We start from the raw sequence: 24,876 nt of genomic DNA, 5'->3' as shown, positions 1-24,876 counted from the left end.
CCCATCCATAAAGCATGAGCTGGGCTCAGCGGGTGGGCCCAGTGGAGTCAGCCCACCCTGCAGACACATACAGCACCTCCTCCACTGAGGCTACGCCTCTGAGATGCTCTTTGTACTATGGCTAGAGGGGAATTTGATTTACTGGGACATCATGATGCTTTCTCATATCATTCTGCAATGATGCTCAAAAATGCATAATTTTTTATTTGATTTTTAATTATTAATTTGTTCTGAAAGCATAACAGGATCATAAGATCACAGGTAAATGCCAATCAGCCACATTAAATTCAGGTTTTGCACACCTTGAGTAATAAATGCATGATTTGCAATCATTCATGGACAACTGGATTATTGGATAAGGATTGTTAATCATTTTGATTCGCAAAAAGGATTTGTTGTTGTTCTGCTGGCACCAGTTGAGCAGATCAGTTTTATATTTGCACCTACCATTTTGACCGCACCACCAACAAACTTTGTGATTTTGTATGTCTGAAACAAATATTTATAGTTTTCAACAAACATTTAATACATTTTAGTTGTAGAAAGATCAAGTTACAATTCAAGATTTCAAATTCGCAAATATATATGAGGTTAAAGGGGTGGTTGATTGCGATTTCACTTTTTTATCATTAGTTAGTGTGTAATGTTGCTGTTTGAGCATAAACAATACCTGCAAAGTTATGAAGCTGAAAGTTCAATGCAAACGGAGATATCGTCTTTTAAAATTATGGCAGTTTAATGCCTACAAAAATGGCTTGTAGGGACTACAACAAGTTATTTCCCGGGTCCGTTACATCACAAACCCAGATAAACCCCGCCCCCGGGAACATGCAGCAAAGGGGGTGAGGCCATGCTGCACTGCTTTAGAGAAGAGGAAGAGAAAACTAGGGGTGCACGTAAAAATCTATTCATATATGAATTGCAATTCTGTCTTCTAACGATTCTAATTTACAATACAACCGGAGCACATGCCGCTGAGCTGAGGGGCAGGACGTTCAGACACGCATTGAAGGCGGTTTAGCCAATCACAACATGCTGGACCAGCTAACCAATGAGTCCATCGCTTATTTCTGAGGGAGGGGCTTCATAAGAGCATGAAATGATCAGCGGGTTTATCAGAGAAGGGAGAGAGCGGTGTGGAATAAAGTTAAATTATGTGAAAAATAATGCGTTTTTTTTTTTTTAAACTAAGCATTAACACATGTTAGACTGCACCCCATAAACACAATCAAGCCTAGAGAAAAAAATAAAATAAATTTAAAAAAAAGTGTCAACCACTCCTTTAAAACAAGAAAATATTCTTAAAGTGACTTTTGGAGGTTGAATAATTTTGTACATTACAATACAATATTTACAGGGAATTGGATTGTTATTTTTTTTATTTTATAAACTTTACACCCTCACGTACATTAATAAACTTTCTGCAATAGTTCATGGTAACACTTTAGTATAGGGACCAATTCTCACTATAAACTAGTTGCTTATTAGCATTCATATTGCTAGCATATTGGCTTTTTATTAACACTTATAAAGCAAACATTCTACATCCTTAATCCTACACACATAAACTTAACTACCTTAACTATTAATAAGTAGTAATTAGGACATTGAGTCAAAAATCATAGTTAATAGTGAGAACGGGACCTTAAAGTGTGACCTGGTTTACTGATGCTTTGGTTGAAATGTTTTCATAAATTTTTGCTCATCCCAGCAAAATGTCTTGCAGGTCAAGGGGGTTAAATAATTATATTTCTCTACAATAATAAATTAATGATAATCAAATGCACTTTGAACAGAGCATAATGCAAAATATTTACATTGACTATGGAAATGTCTATTACTTCAAGATTTTATTCATTTCTATGACTTTAAGGCAGTAATTAAAAAAAACAAAAAAAAACACTGACGTTCAGCGTGCATAGCACATGCACAAAGACTGGGCTAATCGATAATGAAACTTCTAGACTATTTTCCTTATTGATTTTTAGCAGTTAGTCATTGCAGCCCTAATTCACATTATTTAAAAAGGGTGAAGGTCAAAAGATTGGTGCTCCTATGCCATTGTTAAAATCTTGATGCATTGGGAATTATTTTGTAATCACACAGTGTCTCCTTTAACCAAAATTGAACTTCAGAGCAAAAAACAAAAGATTCACAAAGGCACAATCAGATAATCCAGTTTCAAGAGTTCTAGAACATGTAGAATCTCTCCAGCAGCCACGATGGGCAGAAGTAAGGGGATAGACAGCATGCAAGAGCTTGAAGTCACGTCTGGGGGAGGGTAGACCTCAGGGGTCGGGTTGCACAGTAGAGGACGTAAGGGGAAGCACATCCTCAGGATTTCATGCTACAGTCACAATAGCATCTCCTTCACCTGACCACCCAGCGCCTCACTTCCTTTGGTCTTTTCTTTGTGGGGTCTAACAAACAAACATTCTCCCCAAGAAATGGACACAATAGCCTGATTCTAGATTAATTGTGTGTAGATGTCTCATGGTACTCATTTAATAAGTCCTAAAATATAATTATAATTATGATATAATAATAATAATAATAATAATAATAATAATATTTATAGTTATAATATAATACATAAAATCAAAAAGTTTATATTTGCTACAAAGGTTATGTGTGAAAAACAAACAAAGTCTCATTCTCACCAAGACTGCATTTATTTGGACAAATTACAGTGAAACATATATTGTGAAATATTACAATTTAAAAAAAAATTTAAATATAATTTTTATAACTTTCAGCATCATTACGTACTCCAGTCTTCAGTGTCACGATCCTTCAAAATTCATTCTATTATGCTGATTTGGTGCTCGATTATTGTTGGTGCTGAATTATTAATAATGGTTCTTATTATCAATGCTGTAGACAGTATATGCTGTGTAATATTTGAGGAAGCTGTAATACTTTATTTCTTTTTTTAATATTAGTATGTTAAAATGATTTTAAATATATATTAGAATATATATTTGAATGCTGGGTTTTATATTGGAGCACCACCATCAGTATATAAAAATATTTCAAACAGATGTGAAAAGTGTAAATTAAAAAATAAATGTTTAATAAATAAATGTTGTCAATGAGAATTACATTTCTTTTACACTGGAATGTTTATTTATTAATTGCTAAGTTAAATACAAAAAACAATATACTCATTGATTACAATGTTATTCATTAAGGTGCAGTCATACAGGTTACTTTAACAACTAGCACTAAGAACCAAACTCTGCATATTGTATCCCAGGAGCCTCTGTGAGGGGTCAGGGCTTCAGTTTATGTGGGACCCTGCTGATTCGGTATTACTCCAGTGTGGTGCTCAAGGAGCTGAGCAAGGCAGTGTAGAGTTACACAAGCTTGGCTGCCAGGCAGTTTAATCAGCGGACTGCTTTTCAGACGTCATACGATAACAGCGCTAAGTGAACATCCTGGAAACGCTTGCGGTCAGAGTGCCACCTTTCCTGAAGTGCTGATTCATCACTGAGACACAAACCCTGCTGTGGGACATGTACGGAGCTGTACGGAGCTGCACGGCCCGCATACTGTCTCAGATACAGCACAGGAAGATGACTTGTACACAGCAGAAAGACTCAAACCACTTGCACAGACATCCCTGCTTAAACCAGCAGAGTGGCAGACATGTAGGCTTACACACAGCTTTACTGAGATGCTCGTATAGACGCTTGCTGTGCTGCGTGCTGAATTATTGATCAGCTGCTGCTGCCACCCTTTTCCGGTCTCCTCTGGTCCAACACAGCCCTGAACGACATATATCATTACAAACACATCCGCTTGATTTCTCCTTCCAATGTAAGAAGGGCAAATGTTTACTATACTTATTTTATACAAATACCAAAAATCCTGAATAGGTGTAAGCTTTTGTGATCTCCAAAACTGAAAAATCTATGATCAATTACTCCCACTCAAACCAGGAAAGCAATAAGCCCCAAGAAGCCGTGGTTTACAGTGAATTTATAACAGCTAAGGGGCGTTGCTGTAGGCACGATGCGAAGCAGAGCGGACAATCCAAGGGGGGTCAGCTGTTATAAATTCACTGTAAACCACGGCTTCACGGGGCTTACTGCTTTTATAAAACGGTTATTCCATATATGTAGTAAAGGTTTCACAAAATAAAACAGAGCAAATAAAGTGTAATGATATTGATAAAAATGTAAAAACTACCAAACAACGTAGCTCTTCAGAAACGGTTGTGGTTCCAACAAAGTGGTTGCCGAGCAACACACAAATGCAAACAAAGGTGTATGATTATAGTGTAATTTACAACAGCTTCGAACTTGGCTCAACCAATCAGAATCAAGGTCCGGAACCATCCGTTATTCCATTCCTCGATTCTGATTGGTCAGCAGCTGTGTTTTATTCATGATACAGCACGGCTATGACCGCTTCACCCAACGGTTCTGTGCATCACTGAGCAACACCCTTAGCAACATAATCAATAATATAGCGTCAAAACTGTTTCATGTATTATGTATTTTGGCAGAATTAACTGTTTGTTATTTATTTAATGAAGTATGAGTGAACCCTGGTGGCGTTATGTTGCATCTTTCATCTTTAATTTTGAGACCATGCCCTTCCTCCCGTCTAATAAACGCTTCTCATGCGGAGATGTGTTTGTGTGTGTGCGCATCTGTGTAGAAGTCTGCAGTTTCGGAAGTGAGGAGGGAATTCAGTTACTGAATTTATTAGTTTTCTGTTTCAGGTATGATTCTGTATGTCCATCAGTTAACACTGAAATGACGCTTGCAAACTCGCGCTGTGCCGCGAATCGGTCTGTTTTAAACTAAAAGGCGGAAAACAGATGTTTTCTCATGCTGAGAGGTAAGCAGATGTGTGTGAGAAAATATCATATGGTGTAAAAAAATAAAATAAAAAGACAGCGGATAAGAAGAGTTCCTATTCTCTGCTCCATTAGATGAGGCATGTTCAGAACATTCTCTTGCCGTTTACTGTTGATGTCAGGAACAATTTTTTAGTGGAAGAACAGCATTTAACGAACTTTCTTCAAAAAAGTAACATTTAAATACAAAATTTTGGTTTTAATATTTTTTATTGTGTGGTAACCATTTTATAAAAGCAATTAGGTACTCGAGGCTGTGCTGTATCGTGAAGGGCATTGTTAGGCACGATGCGCCGTAATTTATTCACGATACAGCACGGCCTCCAGTACCTTATTAGTTACAGAAGAAAAAAAAATATATTGTATGGTAAATATTGCACTTTTAATATAATAACATCTCATTTTTACATAAACACAGTGAATTCTTGGTTTTGTTCAAATGTTTTGGATTGTTAAAAGTTTTGAAAAGTTTCTTATGCTCACCAAGGCTGCATTTGTTTGAACAAAAATACAGTAAAACAGTGTGTAAAATGATTACAATTTAACTATTTTCCATTTTAATATTTTAAAAAAGTAATTTATTCCTGTGATGGCAAAGCTGGGTTTTTAGCAGCCATTTGCACAGAATGTGTTTTTTTTTTTTCAATCCACTGTGCTACTTTTCCATAGTTTTATCTATATAATGCACTAGATGGATGTGTTTGACCACTGAGCTTGCATCTTGCACACAACGCGGCATTCTACAAACATGGCACTCAGGTTAAAAGCAGTTTAAGTCTCAAGACCATGTTTTTTCCCCATTCCACTGTCCGCGTCTCACATTTTTCGAACCGCCCCTAAGAACACCTACATTAGGTGAATTAATGCCACTAACTTAACATTTATTTTATGAATTTATTCAGGACATTGCAGATGCAATTATAGAGTTCACAGTAATGTACGTGAGTAACAGTTCTGTTGACACACCCTAATTAGTGCTGTCAATCTATTAGAAAAGATTTTAATAAATCACAATTTTCTTTAATCGCGATTAATAGCGAACATTAAAGTTTTTAAATATACTTTTATATTGCAATAATTTCACATTCAATCTTCAAATGTAGAAACAACATAAAACAATATATTTTTAATATTCGTTTCGTTTAATGGCATCCTATTATGACTGAAGTCGAGTATCACTGATACCAATACTACTGATACTATTTTTTTCTAATATTTAACCACTGACCGCAGTTCACTGATGTTCTACTGAAGCTCCCTCATCACCTGTAACTTTTCCGCGATCGATTGAATTGTCCCTGGCGCTAAGGCAACGTTGGAGCACGAGTCTGAAAAGTCTCTCGTTTGATGTGGTCATAAATTATGTGGTTCTGTGTAGGGTTGTGACTAGGGCTGGGCAAAAAAAAAGATTTTTCGATTAATCGTTTTTTTTTTTTTATGACGTCGATTCGATATTGATTCTCAAAAGCCGCAAATCGATCTTTTCCGGTATTTATTTCAGCACACATTTAAAACAATATCTGATTAATGTGATTCTTATCATTAGTCTTCACTAGATGTCACCCTTATTTACTGATGCGCGATGTGACAACAGAAAGCCTGTCATTCATTCAGTGCTTATCATGGTGGAGATACTGTTGACAAGAACCAAGAACAAAGCCGTTTCGTAATGCTCAGGTGAAATGCTATAGTAATACTATAAATCTGTGGAAGCATTTGATATCACGCATAAGGCGCCATGATTTCCGCAATGAATGAATGAATGGTGCGACGCACTGTTTTGTTTACTACACACATACTAAATCGAGGACGACACTCGCGGTGTTGTCATCTTCTGCTGTCTCACTATATGACGATATTAACACACTGCTGCTCTGAGAGTCATTTCACTGGCATTTTACAGTTTAATTTGAGAAAACTACCGTCATATCACATGATACACAGCAGCTACAAGTTCCTCATGGCAACCCGTCAAAATAAAAGTTTAGTTTAACGTTAAGAGCAGTCTTAAGACTCAATGCTACTACTACTAATATATATTAATAAATCTTTATTTTTAAAAGGAATAATCCCATTTGTTTTCTTTTCATTTTAACAGTAAACCTCTGTTGTGCAGCACTTTGTTTGCCAAAAAATAAAACGGTTTAATTTTCATTTGATTAGGATAAATTAAATTAATGTTTTATGCCTTCATCTGATTACCAGAAAAATTAAGAACATTTTATAGGGCCCTATTATTGTTTAAGAAAGGACCCTATACTAAAAAATAATAGGTTTAAAATACAGGCCTGTGGTTCTTAATGTCTTTATTAATTCACCATTTGTAAACTGATGTTTACTGTTCATTTTTTAGAAATATCAATAGGTTTTGTATTAAAACTATATTCACTGAATGTAATAAAAAAAAATTGAGAATTGAGTTGAGAGCTTGCGAATCGAAATCGAATCGGGATAATATTAGAAATAATAATATATTAAGATATTATTAAAGAAATACAAAAAAAATACAGGGCTGCCAGAGACAGTCAGAATTCATTCAATGCTAAACACAAGTAGACAATGCAGTTTAGAGAGCTTCACTGATTATAATGGAACATTGTGAAATTGCGATTAATTGAAGTGAGTGGCAGCTTTTTAGTGATTATATGGAAGCGCTGTTTGCTCGCTTTCTAGGCTATAATCAATTACGAATTTGAATCAAAGTTTTGTTTTACGTGCTGCTAACAAGACCAACGGCCACATACCCTGTAAATGCAGCAAAGTTTCAGGAGTGACATATATCCCACATATAAATGCGGGATTCACTTTAGAAACAGCTTGTTTGCAATCAGGGTTAGTTGCTTAGTCTATATCCACCACCTCTATGGCAGGCAAGCATTTCAATTTAGTTGAAAAAAAGCTCCTCTTCATAAAACAATCACGTCCAACATGTCAGAATCACGTGATTGCAAACAAGCTATTGCGTTAAATATTCTTAATGTGAAAAAAAAAAAAGCATGCATTAACACGTTCATTTTGACAGCACTAACTCCAATTTAATCAGTTGTAACGGCTGACAAATCTCAACTTGGTTGACTGTAAGAAGCATTTGCCTTGATTAAAAACTGCAGACACTGCAAATCATGTCACTGCATAATTACATTTTTATAAAGTAAAATGGCAGATAAAAATGCAATTGGAATGTCAGAATTCATTCCAGTCAACATAAGAACAATATTCAAACGGTGATTAGCATTTTATGAGCACATTTTCCGCTCACTGAAATCTTAATTTTATGCCAATGGGATGTTCTGTAAAGCTTGTCTGGACTTACAAACCAGTATGAGAACAACATGCGCCATTGCCCAAAATCTGTGCTTTAAAAAGCTCTGGAAGAAATCAAAGAAAATGTGCTTGTTAACATGATCCCTGTGAAATGAGTGACACCCAAATCTATTCAGCACTGAATTCCCCTCAGATGATAATGGAATTTCTATCTAGCTAGCTATCTATTAAATGCAAACACACGAAACTGGCTATACATGACAAGGTACCATCTTGCTGATGCAGCTGCTGCTGAGTATATTTCTTATGCTAATACACTCAGTATGAAGATGTTGAGTGAGGAATGGCTGTGTGTGAATCTCAAGAAGTAGAGAGTCTGAGGCCACACCCCCGGCCTGTCAAGACATTGAACAGAGCATTGTGTCACAAGGACAACACTATCACCGCACTGCTCTGTGACTCCCCGGCCACCACTTCCTGAATCAAAGTGCAGCGTGAAGTGATCAAACCCAGCAGCTACTGTCCTGATTAAAAAGCTAAACGATACAGAGTGGAATCACAGCCAAGCCAATCCAAAATCACTGAGTGATCTCTGAATCACAGCAGAGCAGTCTAGTAGCTTTGAGGTCGAAATGGCATACATTTACGTTAGTGCAGTCAAACGATTAATCGCATTCAAAATAAAAGTGTGTGTGTGCGCTGTGTATATTTATGTACATATTAATACACACACATGCATGTATATATTTCAGAAAAATGTATTACATCTATTAAACAGTTGCATTTATATTCATATATATATATATATATATACACACACATACAAATAAATATTTTCAAAATATATACTGTATGAGTGTGTATTTATATATACATAATAAATATACACCGTACTAGACATGGGACGATAACCGGTTTCAAGGTTTGGAAAATCCACGGTTTCAAAACCACTAAAATTTTCCGTTATACCGTTCCTGCGGTACGCACAGTTTTTTTTTTACATGTCATCAAAAGACAGAAAGTGCAGGACTCTCTCAGTTGTGAGCAGTGAAGAGCGTAACGAGATAGCGGTCAGTGAGAGTCACCTGTGTGTAGGATGATGGCCGCATGAGGGGAATCCTTGGAACTTTTTCCCCCGTCGAAAAAGGCGAAGTCTGCCGTATGGGAATTTCTCGGGTAACGTAAAACAATCATGTTCCGTACACAATGATGTTCCGTACAGATGACGTTTTGGTGCCGATCGCTAAATAAATACTTCCAGGTCGTACACAAACGATATATCCGTGTTGTCTTCATTTCTCCCTCTTTCACCCTCAATCAAGACAGAGACCCATTCGCTGTTTTTTTCAGTGTTGAAATAAATACTATTTGGCTTGCTACCGAGGCAGATAACATACCTAATTAGCTAGCTAACGTCAACTAGTTTCTTCCCTCACGTTACTTCACAGAGCGGGGAATAGCAGACTAAAGTACTACGTTTCTGCGATTTAGTACAATAAATTTAGCTGGTATCACGTCTATAATTTTAAAGGGGTGGTTGATTGCAATTTCACTTTTTTAACGTTAGTTAGTTTGTAATGTTGCTGTTTGAGCATAAACAATATCTGCAAAGTTGCAGCGCTGAAAGTTCAATGCAAACAGAGACATTGTCTTTTAAAATTCTGGAAGTTTACTGCCTACAAAAACGGCTGGTAAGGGACTACAACGAGTTACTTCCCGGGTCTGTTACGTCACGAACTCAGATAAACCCCGCCCTCGGGAACATGTAAGGAAGGGGCGGGGCCATGCTGTGCTGCTTTAGAGAAGAGGAAGAGAAAGCTAGGGGTGCACGTAAAAATCTATTCACATATGAATCGTGATTCTGTCTTCTAACGATTCTAATGGATTCACAAGTTTCAAAATTAATGTTCTAAAGCAGCCGTTCTTAATACTGTTCCTCGCGTCGCCCTGCTCTGCATCTCTCTCTCTCTCATTCAGATCAGCTCCAACAAACTGTTCCAATTATATATTTTCACATAGCAATGAGAAGGGTTATACATAGTGTGCGGTTGCCGTACTGTATTAAAGCTTTAATAAGAATAAAACCGTATATTAAAAGCTAACATAAGCAGTAGCATAATAACAGCATATCTAAAAGTACGAGACAACAAACAAACAAACATACCATTAAGAGCCGTGCTTGCACAGGTTCATGCGTGATCCTCTTCACTAATATCCTCTGCGTCTCAATCGGGCTCAAATTGATAAGCAATATAGCCAACGCCTTTGTTTACAATACAACCGGAGCACATGCCGCTGAGCTGAGGGCAGGACATTTAGACGCACGCTCGGCGGTTTAGTGAATCACAACACACTGAGCCAACTAACCAATCAGAGCCTACACGTATTTCTGAGGGAGGGGCTTCATAAAAACAGGAAATAATCGAGGCGTTTGTCAGAGAAGGGACAAACGAAGCATGAACACGTTAGACTGCACCCCATAAACACAATCAAGCCAAGAGGAAAAAAAAAAAAAAAAAATACCACAGTAAACTGCCCCTTTAAGCCTCCTGCCATTGTTTACATCTGTTCAAAATCACGTCATTTAAAAAAACAAAAACTGCTGGCTCTCAGGTGTCTTTGCCACTGTTTGAGTATTATACGGAGAGAGACCGTGTGTGTGTGTGTGTGTGTGTGTGTGTGTGTGAGTGTGAGAGACACAATTGCGCGCTCTCCTTATGTGTATGTGCACACATCTTTGTACCTCACCGCTCATAACTTGGACTGAAAGATGAATGTGTAGAAAGTGAGGATATCTCCAAAAACCTTGTTGAGCTGCAGGTTTAATGACTGCATTTTTTACAGAAATCGTTTTGATTTATGTTTTTGATTATTGAGCTGTAGGTTTAGGTTAAGTGACTGCATTTAAATTTTTTTTCATTTAGAAGGAATTTTTTTTGTTTGTTTTTTTTTTTTACAGAAAATAATTTATGTTCTGATTATTGTTTAGCTGCAGGTTTAGGCTCACTTAAGTGACTGCACGTAATTTAATTAACAAGAATTCAATTATTTATTTTATTTTAATTATTTAGCCTGACATGTTTACTGCTCCAAAATGTTCTATATGTTTCTCAAAAATAAAATGTATTGTGTTCAGTGGAAAAAACGTTGTTGTTTTTTACCCAGACATTTAAAAATAACATATTTTAGAGCTGTAATTGCAATACCGTGATATTTTTATCTAAGGTTATCATACCGTCAGAATCTCATACCGGCCCATGCCTACACAGTACACACACATACAGTATATTATTTAAACAAACTTTTATTTTGGATGCGATTAATCACGATTAATCGTTTGACAGCACTAATTTACATACAGATGCAAGGAGAAATATTAGTCCTTGCAGATTAAAAGCATGAATGAACAGATTCAGAGGTAAAGAATAATATGAAATTGTTAAAACAATAATTCTACACTAGACAAGCACTAGCACAAACTGTACTGCAAAAATTTTAATTAAAAAATTTAAATACTGGGAAAAAAGTATTTCCATCCCACAAACAAAAATGGGGCAAAAAACAAATGGAAATTGTATCTACTGTTGTTTATCTTTTTTATTTAAATGAAAATAACTTCATTATTTAACACTCATTACAGTATATGAAACACTCATATAGTAACAAATTCTTTCAATGATATTTTCTTATCACATAATTATTCTTATATGACTGATTTATTTAGTAAATGTGTTAGCATCATAGGAAAATATATTGACATTTTGATGATTCTATCCAGCATTTTTTCATGCAACATTTCAAAATTTGCATGAAAACACATGAATGGAAACTCAGCTACTTAGGCCTATATCTTATCCATTTGTGCCTTACACCTACTTGAAAATTGATATGGAAATAAGACAATGAAGTACAAATAGCCTACAAAAGGCATGGAAATTATAAGGAACATCACAATGGGTTTGACATTTTTGTTAAGCAGCATTTCACTGAGACAAATACACAATGGAAAAGCGCTGAAGAATTTATTTTGTCAGAGGGACAAATTATCTTTTAACATGAACTGATCATTGCCGACAAGTTTTCTCTATTCATCAACCACTGGTAGGTGAGGCAAAACATGAATATTGTAGCAAGCGAGTAGATTTTCATCTCTGTTTTATATACGCCTAGGCTAAGCAGTAAAACAAACCATTCTGTAAGATCAAAACTGAAGCTATGACTCAACATGTCAAATACTCCAGAGGGAAAAAATCCTCAATCCAATACAAAGGAAACATCCTCACAAAACCTGCTTGGAAACTGCAGGCTTCAAAGCAAGAAAAATAACGGTAAATCCCTGTCACAAAACCTAAGCGCAGTATAAACAATGTCATGCACCTGGATATGAAGATTAAGGCTAAAGGTAGATGACATACAATGAGCAAACACACGGATGTGAATGCAAAAATATAAAACAGAGCACATGAAACCACGTGAAATGAATATTATCCAAGTAAACAAAAGAGATAAATGCAGGGTACAGCAGTGCTGGTGCTGATTATAATCTTACCTGCACTGCCTAATGTTTTGTAGAACCGGTACTCCAAATGTAGCTGTGGGGCCCTCGATTTCACAGGTTCCTTTAGGAATGGCAGAAAAAAAAAATGATTTGATTAAAACTTATTTGTTCACATTAAATTCATTTACAATATACAAATATTCCAGCCAGAAACACACATTTATTTCCAAACGTCATATTCAAGTTATCAGTATCAGAATACACATGTATATTCTTGTTTAGGTTCCTAAAATGTGTCTAAAATACATCAGTTGGAGTTGCTTTCTTTGAACAAATCCAGCGTTTAGAGTTTGATTCCTGATCTAGACATGCCTAGATATAACTACACGTTACAACAAACATTAACAGAACACCAGCCTCTGCTGTTACAATCACTTCGTAGAAAAGAATAAATATAAATATACTTACCAACTTTATTGCAACGTACTCATTTGTATAGAGATTCTTTCCTAAAAAGCAAAACAGACAAAGGGTGACCAACTGCAACTGAAATCATACTGTTTGAATATAGACATTTTTAACTATAGCCTACTTATATTTTCAAGTATTGGATTTCTGCCTATATTCATCCTTACACAGAGTTAAGGCTGCTCTGTGCCTGCTCAAAATTCAGTGTAAAGATGCAATGTTGCATAAAAGTCAGAGTAAATTATGCCTGCTCAGACCTACCTCGACCCCTAGTATGGAAGTATACAGTTATAATTACTGTGTAAATTTATTTATGCCACTTCAGAAGCATCTCTGTGCCACATTTGCCATATAAAATTGCATAAATAGAAAGGGAAATCTAATGGAGATTTTGATAGGAGTGTGAAGGTGTAGAAAAGAGGAACATGTTTGGGACATGACCCAGGTTGGTTCTGAACCAGTCACTTTAGGACAACAGCTCCTGTGTCATGAGCAATGCACTACCCTCACTAGAGCAATTATTATCAGCGATACACTGTGACAGCTTGGTTGATTAATAGAATTGGTAGTTCGTTCCCTTTTGTGTTAGTTCCAAAATCTACCAAATTTGTTGTCATTTTTATAAGTGAATTTCAAGTGAGTTTACAACTTTTCAGAAATTTTGCAATTCTTGATTACATAACAGCCATTGGCCATCTAAAATAGACTTGTAAACCATTAGTTCACCACAAATATGGTGGCTGACATACAGTATATATGTGAAATACAAAAAAATATTGTTTGCGGGGTAAAAATATCAAGAAAAGTGTTGAGGCATTAAAATTACAGAAGAATGGACAGAACAGATTACAAAGACCCATCATAAAATGAGTGTATAACATTTGAAAAAAAAAAAATTCTGTTTCCAATATCATCCTGACAGAATTTAAAGGGGACATTGGATGCAGAATTCACTTTTACATGGTGTTTGAACTAAGGGTGTTCGATATTGACAAAACATATCTCGATAATTTCTGCGATTTTATCGATAACGATAATTACATGATATTTAGCTGAGCGTGTTATTGTGCTGGTATCATAAGGACTGCCGTGGACAGCGGACTCCTAAAGTTTTTGATATTCTTCATATTCTGTGTAGTGGTCAGTTCACACTGACAGAAATGAATCTTTTCCAATAAGTTTAAATTGATTTTTACATTTTATGGGCATTTTTGCCATTTTTTCTAAAAGTGTCCATTATCTTTTGAATCAAATTCATACATTTAATCAGTGAATTAGAATAAGAAGACATTTAGGCTGTTACCAAGCAAATGAAATCAGAATCAACCAAATTTATCTTTGCAGTGCAGAGAAAACACAGAAGCTGTATCTAAAGTGGCATTTAGATGTATATACACACTGTTTAATGCAAGACATGAATGCATTTAACCTGCAATTACAAATGCATAAATCATGTTTTTATATATTAAACATAAAACGTTAAATACCAATATTTGAAAAGATACTTTGAATGTGAAATTAAAACCGCCAGCAGGTGGCAGCAAGTCACTGTTAATAAGAGAGTAATTGCGATTGAACCGAATCATTTAATTGGTTGATTCATTCAAGAACAAAACACCCTCATGTTGCTCAGAGACTCAAAACAGTGCTGTGGCTGGAGTGATTTTTGTTGTCGAAAAAGCAAAAAAAGGAAATACGGTGTCTAAAACGTAAGTATCTTAATTAACTTCTTGTTTATTGAACAAATCAGTATCACATTTGTAATCATGGTAATTTTTGGAGCATTATTTTTCGTTACTCTTCGTGTGAAATTGTTTAACTAGGCTATATGAAGTGGTATAAATAGCCTATACATTTTCTGCCCCCATGTCTTTAATTTTGTGATCATTCTAAATGTAGTGAAAGTGCAGTGAAAGAACACACTCTATGCTCGCGCACTAGTCTAGTCTTCACGTAATGAATGCATGCACTTCTGTTTTGAATGGTTTTTGCAAAATACTTGATAATGTCAAAATCGCACATCGTTAAAACAACAATTACGATATTATCGCAGAGAATATATATCGCACACCCCTAGTTTGAACTTAAATGTGTGTTGGCAGCATGTGTACACAACCACCCTATAATGATACCCAGTGCTTTTTTATTTTTTTAATCCTCACAAATCATAAGCACTTTCTAAGATTAAGCCGTTCACAGATTCTTGGCTAAGTGACGTAATTTTGCCCAGACTGTTGACAAACATTGTCGTTTTATCATAGCCACGCCCTGTGTGAGCTGTAAACAGTCAGCCATTGTTTCAACGCCGGAGCAGGTGTAGACAAGAATGATGATTAATAAGTGATTGAGCCGTTTTGTTGTAATAATGAACATAGCAGTCGTTATTTACTCCAGACATCTGAGCCGCTGAAGTCGCAGTGGATTACTTTTGTTTTTGAAGGGAATGTGCCCCCTGATTTACCTAAATGCATCTATGTTCGCGCGAATCATTTTACACCAGACTGCTTTGTAACCAAGGGTCAGTACGAAGCAGGTTGTGCTAAAAAGTTGTTCCTGAAGGATGGATGGTAGCTTTACCACTTTTTTTAAATGACTCTTTGCAAATTGCCTTTCCTAATGTGCTAGTTAGCAAGATCCATGATGAGTGCGGCTAAAGTGAACAGTCTCACACCGTGCCTACACCCGACACAAAATACTGCAGAACTCATAATTAGTGCTGTCAAACGCTTAATCGCATTTAATCACATCCAAAATAAAAGTTTTTGTTTACATGATATATGTGTGTGTACTGTGTATATTAATTATGTATATATAAATACACACTCATACAGTATATATTTTAAAAATATTTACATGTATATACACATATATACACACACACACATATACATACATTTAATATACAAATTAGTGCTGTCAATCTTTATTTTTCTGAAATTAATCGCAATTAATCACGATTAATCCCACCTTACATTAAAGGTTTTAATTATACTTTTATATTGCAATAATTTTACATTCAATCATCAAATTAATGTAGAAACAACAAAGTATATTTTTAATATTTGTTTAATGCCATCTTTTTTTATGACTGAAGACAAGTATCACTGATACCAACTGATGTCTCAATGAAATGTTTTTTTCCTAATATTTAACCATTGACTATAGCCATTCAACATTACAATATAATTAAGAGCTATCAATTTAACATTAGACTTTAAAAAATAACTTCTAATTTAAGTGAACTTAATACAATCTTCACATAACCCCATTATAACAAATGTCATATAGCTACCTGTGCCCTTCAGCAAGAAGATATAGCCTAATTTAATAAAGTTATCAAACACTAAATTCTAAATTAAATAAAACTACAGAAGTTAATTTCCTCTTTTTCATTTTGTTCTTTGATTAACAGACATCACAGCAGCTGGTTATTAGATTATTTTGGCTGCTACTTTAAAAACTGCCGCTGCTGAACTTGATGCGGATCTGACACTGCTGTGAATGTGACTCATCATAAATAATAAATACTTGCATGCACAGTTTTAAGGCAGCTTTAATGGCCTTCTTTTGTAACTTCATGACTTAACTGACGACATAACTATGACACTGCACACTCGTAGTTTCATTTGGGTTTGTATATGAATAGAAATCACAATATAAGGCGCAAGCCGATGTGTATTTTTTATTTGTAATTTAATGCACACAAAATGTGAGCACAGTGCACTTATACTAGAGAATATTTTTTTATGTTAATTTGAAAAGTACAAATGAAAATGAAACCATTTAAATGCATAAAATAACTTTACATTCAGGCATTTATTTGCTGTTGGCTTCCGGCCTTTTTCACGTTCTTATCACTATTTGCAAGTCTCATCTATGAGTATGCAATGCTGGAGAACAAGCTTTTGGGGGTTTTGAGAAACAGAACCAAGCTGACTGAGCAATAAACTATAGTGAGCCTCTTTATTAAAATACCTGGAGATGAGGAATAATACAAAAATTGTTATATTCAGTCAGTATTATTTGATCTAATTCATAAATATCTCAATTATAATTAAGTATAAATTGATTGTATTCAGTTGTGTTTTAGGCACTAAAACAGTCTAGTACTTTAGTCAAACACATTTTTATATTGAAATAATGAAGATTTCTGTGCCACCCCAGACTGGTTGCTGGCCCCTCCCTGGCCACCCCAATGAAAACATCCTGGCTCCGCCACTGAATATGATTCAGCGCTTTAATATAGAGCATGATAAGAGCATGGTCTACGAGCACAGTTTGACGGCTGACAGGACAGAAAGATTCGCTTTTACTGACAAATGGCCTGACAACATCTCATCTGACCACAGTTCACTGAAGTTCTACTGAAGCTCCTTGTCTCCGGTAATGTTTCCACGCTCATTTGAGTCACACCTGGCGCTGAGGTGAAGTTGGAGTGCGTGTCTGAAAAGGGCCCGGTTTGATGTGCTTGTAAAGACGTTCTGTGTCTGAATAAACGCAATTCTTTAGCAGTTTTGAGTGGGGTGGCCAAACCTAGCCCCGCCCCTGCATTAATTGCGTCAAATATTTTTAACGTGTTAAACTGAAAAAAATGTATCGCCTTAAAATATATACATGCATGTGTATTTATTTATTTATATTATATATATATACATATATACACATACATACACATACATACACACATATATACACACACACACAAATACACACCGGACACATACATATATTACGTAAACAAAACCTTTTATTTTGGATGCAATTAATCGTTTGATAGCACTAATTATAATCCGATCCGATCTTCAGTATCGGTATCGCTCCGATACCGGCATTTTCTGCCAGATCGGGGTATCGGTCAGACGAGACCGATCCAAATCTGATATTGTGCGTATACTATTGTGTTATTGTTAAGCCCCACAAAAGCCACAAACACATTATAAAACACCATAAAGTTTTCGTGCACTATATTTCAAGTGTTCTGAAGCCGTTCCACAGTTTAATGTGAGGTACAGAGGAATATTTAAGTCAAGTTCACGTAAACTCTTCCATTAAACCATTCAGCATTCAAATTGTGTCGCGTTCGGTTACGAGTCAACACGATGAAACTCTCCACAAGATTATTAAATGTTCCTAATATTATACTTAATCTGTAAATAAAGATAAATGGTTTTGCACAAAAGGACTTCATCTTGCAGGACTTTATCTTCGCGCCGTTCTCAAAATCGTGTTGGTGTCTGTTAGATCACAACACTGGACTAGAGACCACTATGTTCTTAACGAGCACAGTAACTAAAATTTAAAACTGTTAAAAGAAAAGGCCATCGCACAGATTTAATACACTACGCATTAATATCTCTTGACTTTGTGCTTTGAACCTTTCTATGCGGACTTGTGGAGCGCTGTGACTCCATGTTGCACACAGAATGCGCTTAAGAGCTTTGTGCCGCTCTGTATTTGAAGCCTTTCGTATCATAATATTTTTGCACAATGAAAGATTATTAATAGCTTTTCTTGTTCGTCTTACCTATATGTTTCTGCCTCATTACTGTGCTATACATTTAAAAGAAATGTCTTTAAATTTTACAGTATATAAATATATTACTTGTCTTTCATGAATGTATTTTACAACAATACAAAGAGCAATGTATATCATTTTACATTATCATTCTAGATTTAGTCCTACACTTATTCATTTATTTGTTCCTCACTAAATGTTTTTTTCCCCACTAATTTTAGATTTTATAAAATTGCGCACTCATGAATTTTCTAGAGTAACTTTTGCTACTGAATTATCAACTAACCTAGTTTATAACAGTATTTTTGTCATAGATTATAGTTATATATGCATTAATTTCTTGTTTTTCTTTACAGTAAAGTTGTCTATATTTAGTAGATTGTGTGTAACACAAAAAAAGTCATGATCAGGTCAACACACATTGAGGTATAAAAATTCAACACTGATTAAAAAAAAAAAAACTGCCCAGGTATCGGATCGATATCGGCAGATACACAGAATTTTTAGTATCGGATCGGGATCGGTTCTGAAAAAGTGGTAGAGAGCCACCCCTAGCTGTCTACACTGGATGCGGTGCGGCATGACAACAAAATCCCTGACTGTAAACTGTGGCCTCGTTCCATTTATGATGTACTGACACAAAGTTCAAATGATATGCAGCAGTCGCTTTGTCGTGTCCACTACATTACACTAAGGTTGCCTTTGTAGAGGGTTTATAAAGGTGTTTCTTAATGTCTAATAAGTCATTGACAAATGTATTTTAAATTGCTTTTAAACAATTATAACTGCATGAATAAAAATAGTGACTTTAACAGAAGAGAGGGGTGGGGTGAGCACTAGCTCATTATCATTTAAAGGGACATGCACCGAAACGGGTCGTCGTGAACATAGCTGCTTTTTGACAAGGTAAAAAGGGTATTGTTTTAACACAACCACTGAGAAATTATAACTAAAGTATTTTATAGACTTTTCATGAAGACCCTAAAGAATCATACCAAAAATAGGCATCCGATGTCCCCTTTAAAAAAATATTGGCTAATACTGCTATGTTCATGCTATGTAGTGCAGACCAGGCTTGACTCTTCCTTAAAAGGTTAAGTGTGCCATTTTTTTGAACATCACAACCCCAAACAGGTCTACTCAACCAATCTGTTTGTTCAACTAATAGATGAGGGAGGCACGTTCTAAGAAAACTTCTGTGAAAACACTATTTTTGCAATACAACTTGTAGCCATTAGCAGTGCACAAATGACACACTACGGCTTTAAGGACCTTTCACATGACTCAAGTCAACGTTCCCCGGAAGACTGACTAATGATGGTGACCCAGGAACACCAGAGCTCCTGAGATTCACTCCTGCTTGGCACCTTTAAGCAAAGAACTTCACCCTTAGTTGCTCCATGGAGACTTTTGTGAACAAATAATACACTAATGGCTTCTCTTACCGAGCTTCAGCTCTCCAAAGTTGCCACAGCCGATCTTCTTGCCAACTCTGAAGTTTGGTCCAACCATAAGGACCCCAGAGGACGCGGAGGAGCTGGAGGGCCGCGAGTGCCCGCTGCGCCCCTGGGCCACTTTACTGCTCCTGACCGGCCTCTCGCCCTCCTTCTCTCTGGGGTGATCCATGACTGTGGCGCCGGAGGCACAGAGATCCAGACGAACCAGGCCGGAGCCCAAAGCAGACAGCTCAGGCCAAAAGAAAACTCATGGGACGACTGCTGTTGGCACCGCTGCCGCTGAACCAGTCACTGCTGCCAGCACACTGAAGGAAGGAAACATTCGATCTGAGTATGTTTTAAGCACCATTACACCTCTGAAACAATAACAGAGTGAAAAAAGTACATTACTTCTTCAATATATAAAGGAAAACATAATGAAATCACCTGCTTTCTTACTAAAATTCACAAAAGCTGAAATATTTCACTATGAATGGCAATGCCAAAATTCAACTCAAATTAACCACTGATCACCCCTGGAAAATCTATAGCGCCACAGCTAAAGAAACTACATTTTACCAGTGGGTATTTTGTAGGAAACAGGCTTCATCCAGGGGTGGAATAATTGGTCAGCTACAGATAAAAATCAGCCAATTTCCTTTCTAATTACACAATCAGCCAACATCACATTTGGCAGACAGTGAGAGCAAATGTATGAAGCTAAATATATGTGCCAATATTTAACCTTTTCTTAGAATAACAAATCTGACCTACACATTGTGTCAATTGCAATATTTGTAATTAACTTGGATTGTAATAAAAGTAAAACTTTTGGAGGCATTACATTTTGATTAAAAAAAAAATCTGATTTTATTTTCTGTGCACATATGAATTGTCCACAATAAGACCAGAAACTAAATAGGATGACCTATGATATAATTTTCAATGTTGAACTTTTAAGAAGAATTATATGGACGATCTTACACTATTAGCTCGACAGCCAAAATATTAGGCCGAAACAGCAAAAAATTATTTTCAATTTCTGCCGAAATTGATCGAAACAGCAGCATTTAATTATTGCTTCTCCAATGAAGTGTTTTGACTCTTAGCATCTATTTTGTGCACTAAAAAGGATAAGCTATGACAGGTAAACACGTCAAAGGTGTGGACAAACATCACATGAACAAAAAGGATGCTAAAGTAGAAATTTGCAATTTGTTTAGATGAAATATTGGGTGTCAGCTTGTTGCCATTTTGCCAAAGAACTTTCCTATGATTGTGTTAATTTGTCACCTGAGGACACAACACAATAAACAGCATACTGAGTCAAATTTACTGAAAATTTACACTAAAACCCATTTACTTCATTTTAATTACCTAAACTAACAGTGTTTTTGGTTATAAAAAATAAAAAAACAATTTAGTGCATCAATATTTGGTTTCTTATTTGCAGTACATGAGGGAATATCCACAAAATACAGTGATTTTTGTCTTTATACGTGTGCATGCAGGCAGAGCACATGATGTTGTTGTTTATTATGAATGTGCACATGCAGGTCTGTTCACGGATGACAGATATGGGTCACTTACAAACTTAAAAAGCAAAATATATCTGAGAACAACAAAAATTAGCGCGACAAAATTATTGCTCACACAAGCAGTCAGGCACAATCAAAGGCAGCCGTGGCCACATAAAACATGACAACAAAGCCGCAAGACCTACTGAGAAGCCTTAAGGCTCTGTCAGAAGAATAAGAGAAGTTCACTTTGATGAATTAAGCCCAAACAAAGGGGCAAAGTGCTTCTAACTCACCTATATCACACAGATCTATCGTTCCTAATGTCAACCGCATCACAGACATGCTAAACAATAGCGGTTGGAATTATACTAAATATAAGCCCACAAATGTGCATACATTTTGACGTATTTCTAATGCCCATGGCATCATTATTTGTGATTATCAGTGATGCAGCACTAATGCAATATGTTGTATCCATTAGATGTCTCATCTCAAATCATTAACCTTTTGAAAAGAGATTAGCTCAGGAGGAAGTCGGGCATCAGGGAGGGATTCCTATTGTGACACAACCAGTGAGGAAACGCTTCCCTGAACCCCTGAGTAAGACTGCACACCCTGTGCTTTAGGGGTGATCACCGAGGCGAAAACCTTCAATATTGACATTCAAAATCAGTGAAACTCAATTCAATACAGAAACATATACATTGACTTAAGGCCTATTTAAACCAAGAACGATAACTATGATAACTTTATTAGTGCCCACACATACCTACGATAAGATTTAGTTTATAATCGCGTTATGTCATATGCCACTTTAAATTCTCAAGTGCCAGTTTACGATAACCAATGATGTAACGATAACTGTGAAGTTTTAATGATCCTTCTAACTCTGAGAATTTGGAAGTCCACACCACATCTACATTGCTGGAATCATATTGTTGATAATGTTGAAAATGCTTTCAAAACTATTGTTTTTCAGCTGATGAATGATAAAAACATTGATTGATTGCGCAAGCACATAAAACAGCAAACTAAATCACGAACGTTAATTTTCTTTGGTGTGGATGCTATCATAGGCCTTTAAAGTCATGTGGATTCTGATTGGCAGCCAATGTTTTATTGTTCATCAGCTGAAAAAAAAAAAAATGTTCGGAAAGTGACAACCAAATTGATCCTTTGCGCCATTATCGTTATAGCTGTGGTGTAGAATTCACTATTCTCATAGAATTAGAACCTTTATTAAAACTTTATAGTTATCGTGCTTGGTGTGAACAGTTATATAGTTACTGTTATTAATGTGAATGGGGCTTTAAAGTTGGGTGGATTCTGATCAGCAGTCAACGTTTTATCAGCTGTAAGATAATTGTTCCTCTGCGCCATTATAGTTATAATTGCAGACTTCCCTGTTCTCATAGAATTTGACAAATTAAAACTTCAGTATAGCTATACTTCACGCAAACAGTCCTTTATTCAGTCACTCGTTTGCTAATGTAAATTAGCCATAAGCATTGTTTTCCTAAATGTTGAATATTTGCATGCAATTCATGACTGCAGTCAAACTACAAGCACCACCTGTTACAACCTTAATTTATAATAAATATAATCTAATAATACAGAGGAATTTGGATTGTATTCGCAAACACACATAACATTCCTGAGCAAGACACACAAATCAACCATCAATGAATGGTTACACGGCCATTGACATTTAAATGAAATTATTAAAGGAACAGCTCACCCAAAAATGAAAATTCTGTCATAATTCAGAATAATCTCATCAGTCTCATGTTGATCCAGACATGGAGGCATTTCTTTCTTTCTTTCTTTCTTTTGTGAGACAAAAAAAGGTGTTAGGTACTTATGGTTGACTGACAGCCACAATTGCATGGATAAAAAGATGCAATGAAAGTGAATGGCAACTAAGGCTGTCAAGATTTTGGTTTTTATGCTTTACAGAAATAGTAACACTGATAGAATTTTCATCTTAAGGTGAACTAGCCTTTTAAACTGGCATCTTTCTCCGAAGACCACAGACCTGTGTAATGGATTCTCAAATGGTCCCCTAGTAAAGACAAAAGCCTTCTAAAAATAAAAATACAAATAGAAATAAAAATACAGAACGTGAAATAATAAACACCACCTATATCCGTATGTTTAATACAACAAAATAAACGCAAATAAAAATACACAGTAAATAAATAAATAAAGCCTTCTCACGACATTGAATGAGCTTTCCTCCTGCTGCGGGCCAGAAGCCTCAATGTTCAATGTTTTCAACCCTTAACAGGAAGGAGGAACACGATATTTCACAAATCACCTGCCAGCTGCCTAGAGCACCAATATATCTAACTGCTTTGTTGATAATCAATCGAGCTGCTCGGATATCGATACATATCGCATCTAAACAGCGAACAGAGACATCAAGTTATTCATTTCTGTCGCTAATATGAACCACTGGGCGAGTCGTGATGCGCAGTTATTGTTCAAACTCTGTATACAGATCACAGCCTCAATCGATCAATCAAGATTACCGTTAATTATAGGCAGGATTACCAGTCAGCTAACCAATATGAACTAATGGAGCTAACAGCTTGACAAACACCTTTAGCTCGTTAGCTATAGCAGCTTTATTTCTTTCACTCACTTCCACGATGAACTTCGCCAGAGGCTTCAGGGGAGATGAATACTGAGATACCAGCGTCTGTAGATTATATGACACCTTTTCTGAATAAAATCAGTGTTGATATCCGCTACCCGCTTTTCCTCCTTTCTTTAGTGTTCCTGCAAGTAACGTGAACCTTTCGCTGGTCGCGAATGACTTCCGCTCTCGGACTTTAAGGAGATTTCAAAACAAAAGTCCCTGTGATCATTACGGCCATTCCTGAATTCTGCAGTTCTTAAACAACAATATGCCTGCGTTGTCGTTTCTATAAAAAGTACACCAGAATTTCAGAACTATGCTCTGTTCAAGCTCAAGTACTTAAGCTTTATTAAATATAGCTTGATTATTTTCACAGTGGCGAGGAAAATTAACAGGAGGAAAATAAAGAGCTAAAATTGGCCATTTCTGAGTGAAGGACTGAAAGCTCACATGAGGATGTTCACTTAAAATCAGCATATCATCTTATGCAATTCTGGTAAAATAATTTATGCACAATTTCTGTAATTTTGTCTAGCGGGATGGGATAAAATGATAACAAGTGAGAAACTAACCTGACAAAACAACATGGTGATAAATCTTTGTTGTTGATAAATCTCATTTGGGACCTGTCTTTTGCTAATTAAAGTGACATTACAAAAGACTACCA

At 36.0% G+C, this 24,876-nt stretch overlaps 1 protein-coding gene across 5 annotated transcripts in view; it reads right to left on the bottom strand.

Annotated features, from left to right (window-relative positions):
- The window catches only part of csnk1g1 (casein kinase 1, gamma 1), a 55,080-nt gene extending 30,679 nt beyond the window's left edge, over nt 1–24,401 (bottom strand). For 4 of the 5 annotated variants that reach the window (XM_058781452.1, XM_058781454.1, XM_058781455.1 and 1 more), the window contains exons 1-4: nt 24,213–24,401; nt 20,058–20,374; nt 13,098–13,138; nt 12,681–12,750 (exon numbers count right to left, since the gene is read on the bottom strand). In XM_058781452.1, the coding sequence (XP_058637435.1) occupies nt 12,681–12,750; nt 13,098–13,138; nt 20,058–20,238 (292 nt within the window). In that variant the 5' untranslated portion in view covers nt 20,239–20,374; nt 24,213–24,401. Of the gene's footprint in view, nt 1–12,680; nt 12,751–13,097; nt 13,139–20,057; nt 20,375–23,306; nt 23,396–24,212 lie in introns of all 5 variants that reach the window. The other variant, XM_058781453.1, reaches the window with a different exon arrangement.
- Between the last annotated feature and the right edge of the window lie 475 nt (nt 24,402–24,876).

This window comes from Onychostoma macrolepis, chromosome 07 (assembly GCF_012432095.1).
Source record: "Onychostoma macrolepis isolate SWU-2019 chromosome 07, ASM1243209v1, whole genome shotgun sequence".
Classification (NCBI taxonomy): Eukaryota; Metazoa; Chordata; class Actinopteri; order Cypriniformes; family Cyprinidae; genus Onychostoma; species Onychostoma macrolepis.
The sequence above is the reverse complement of the archived record's forward strand: the minus strand, read 5'-3'. Positions and strand labels throughout refer to the sequence as shown.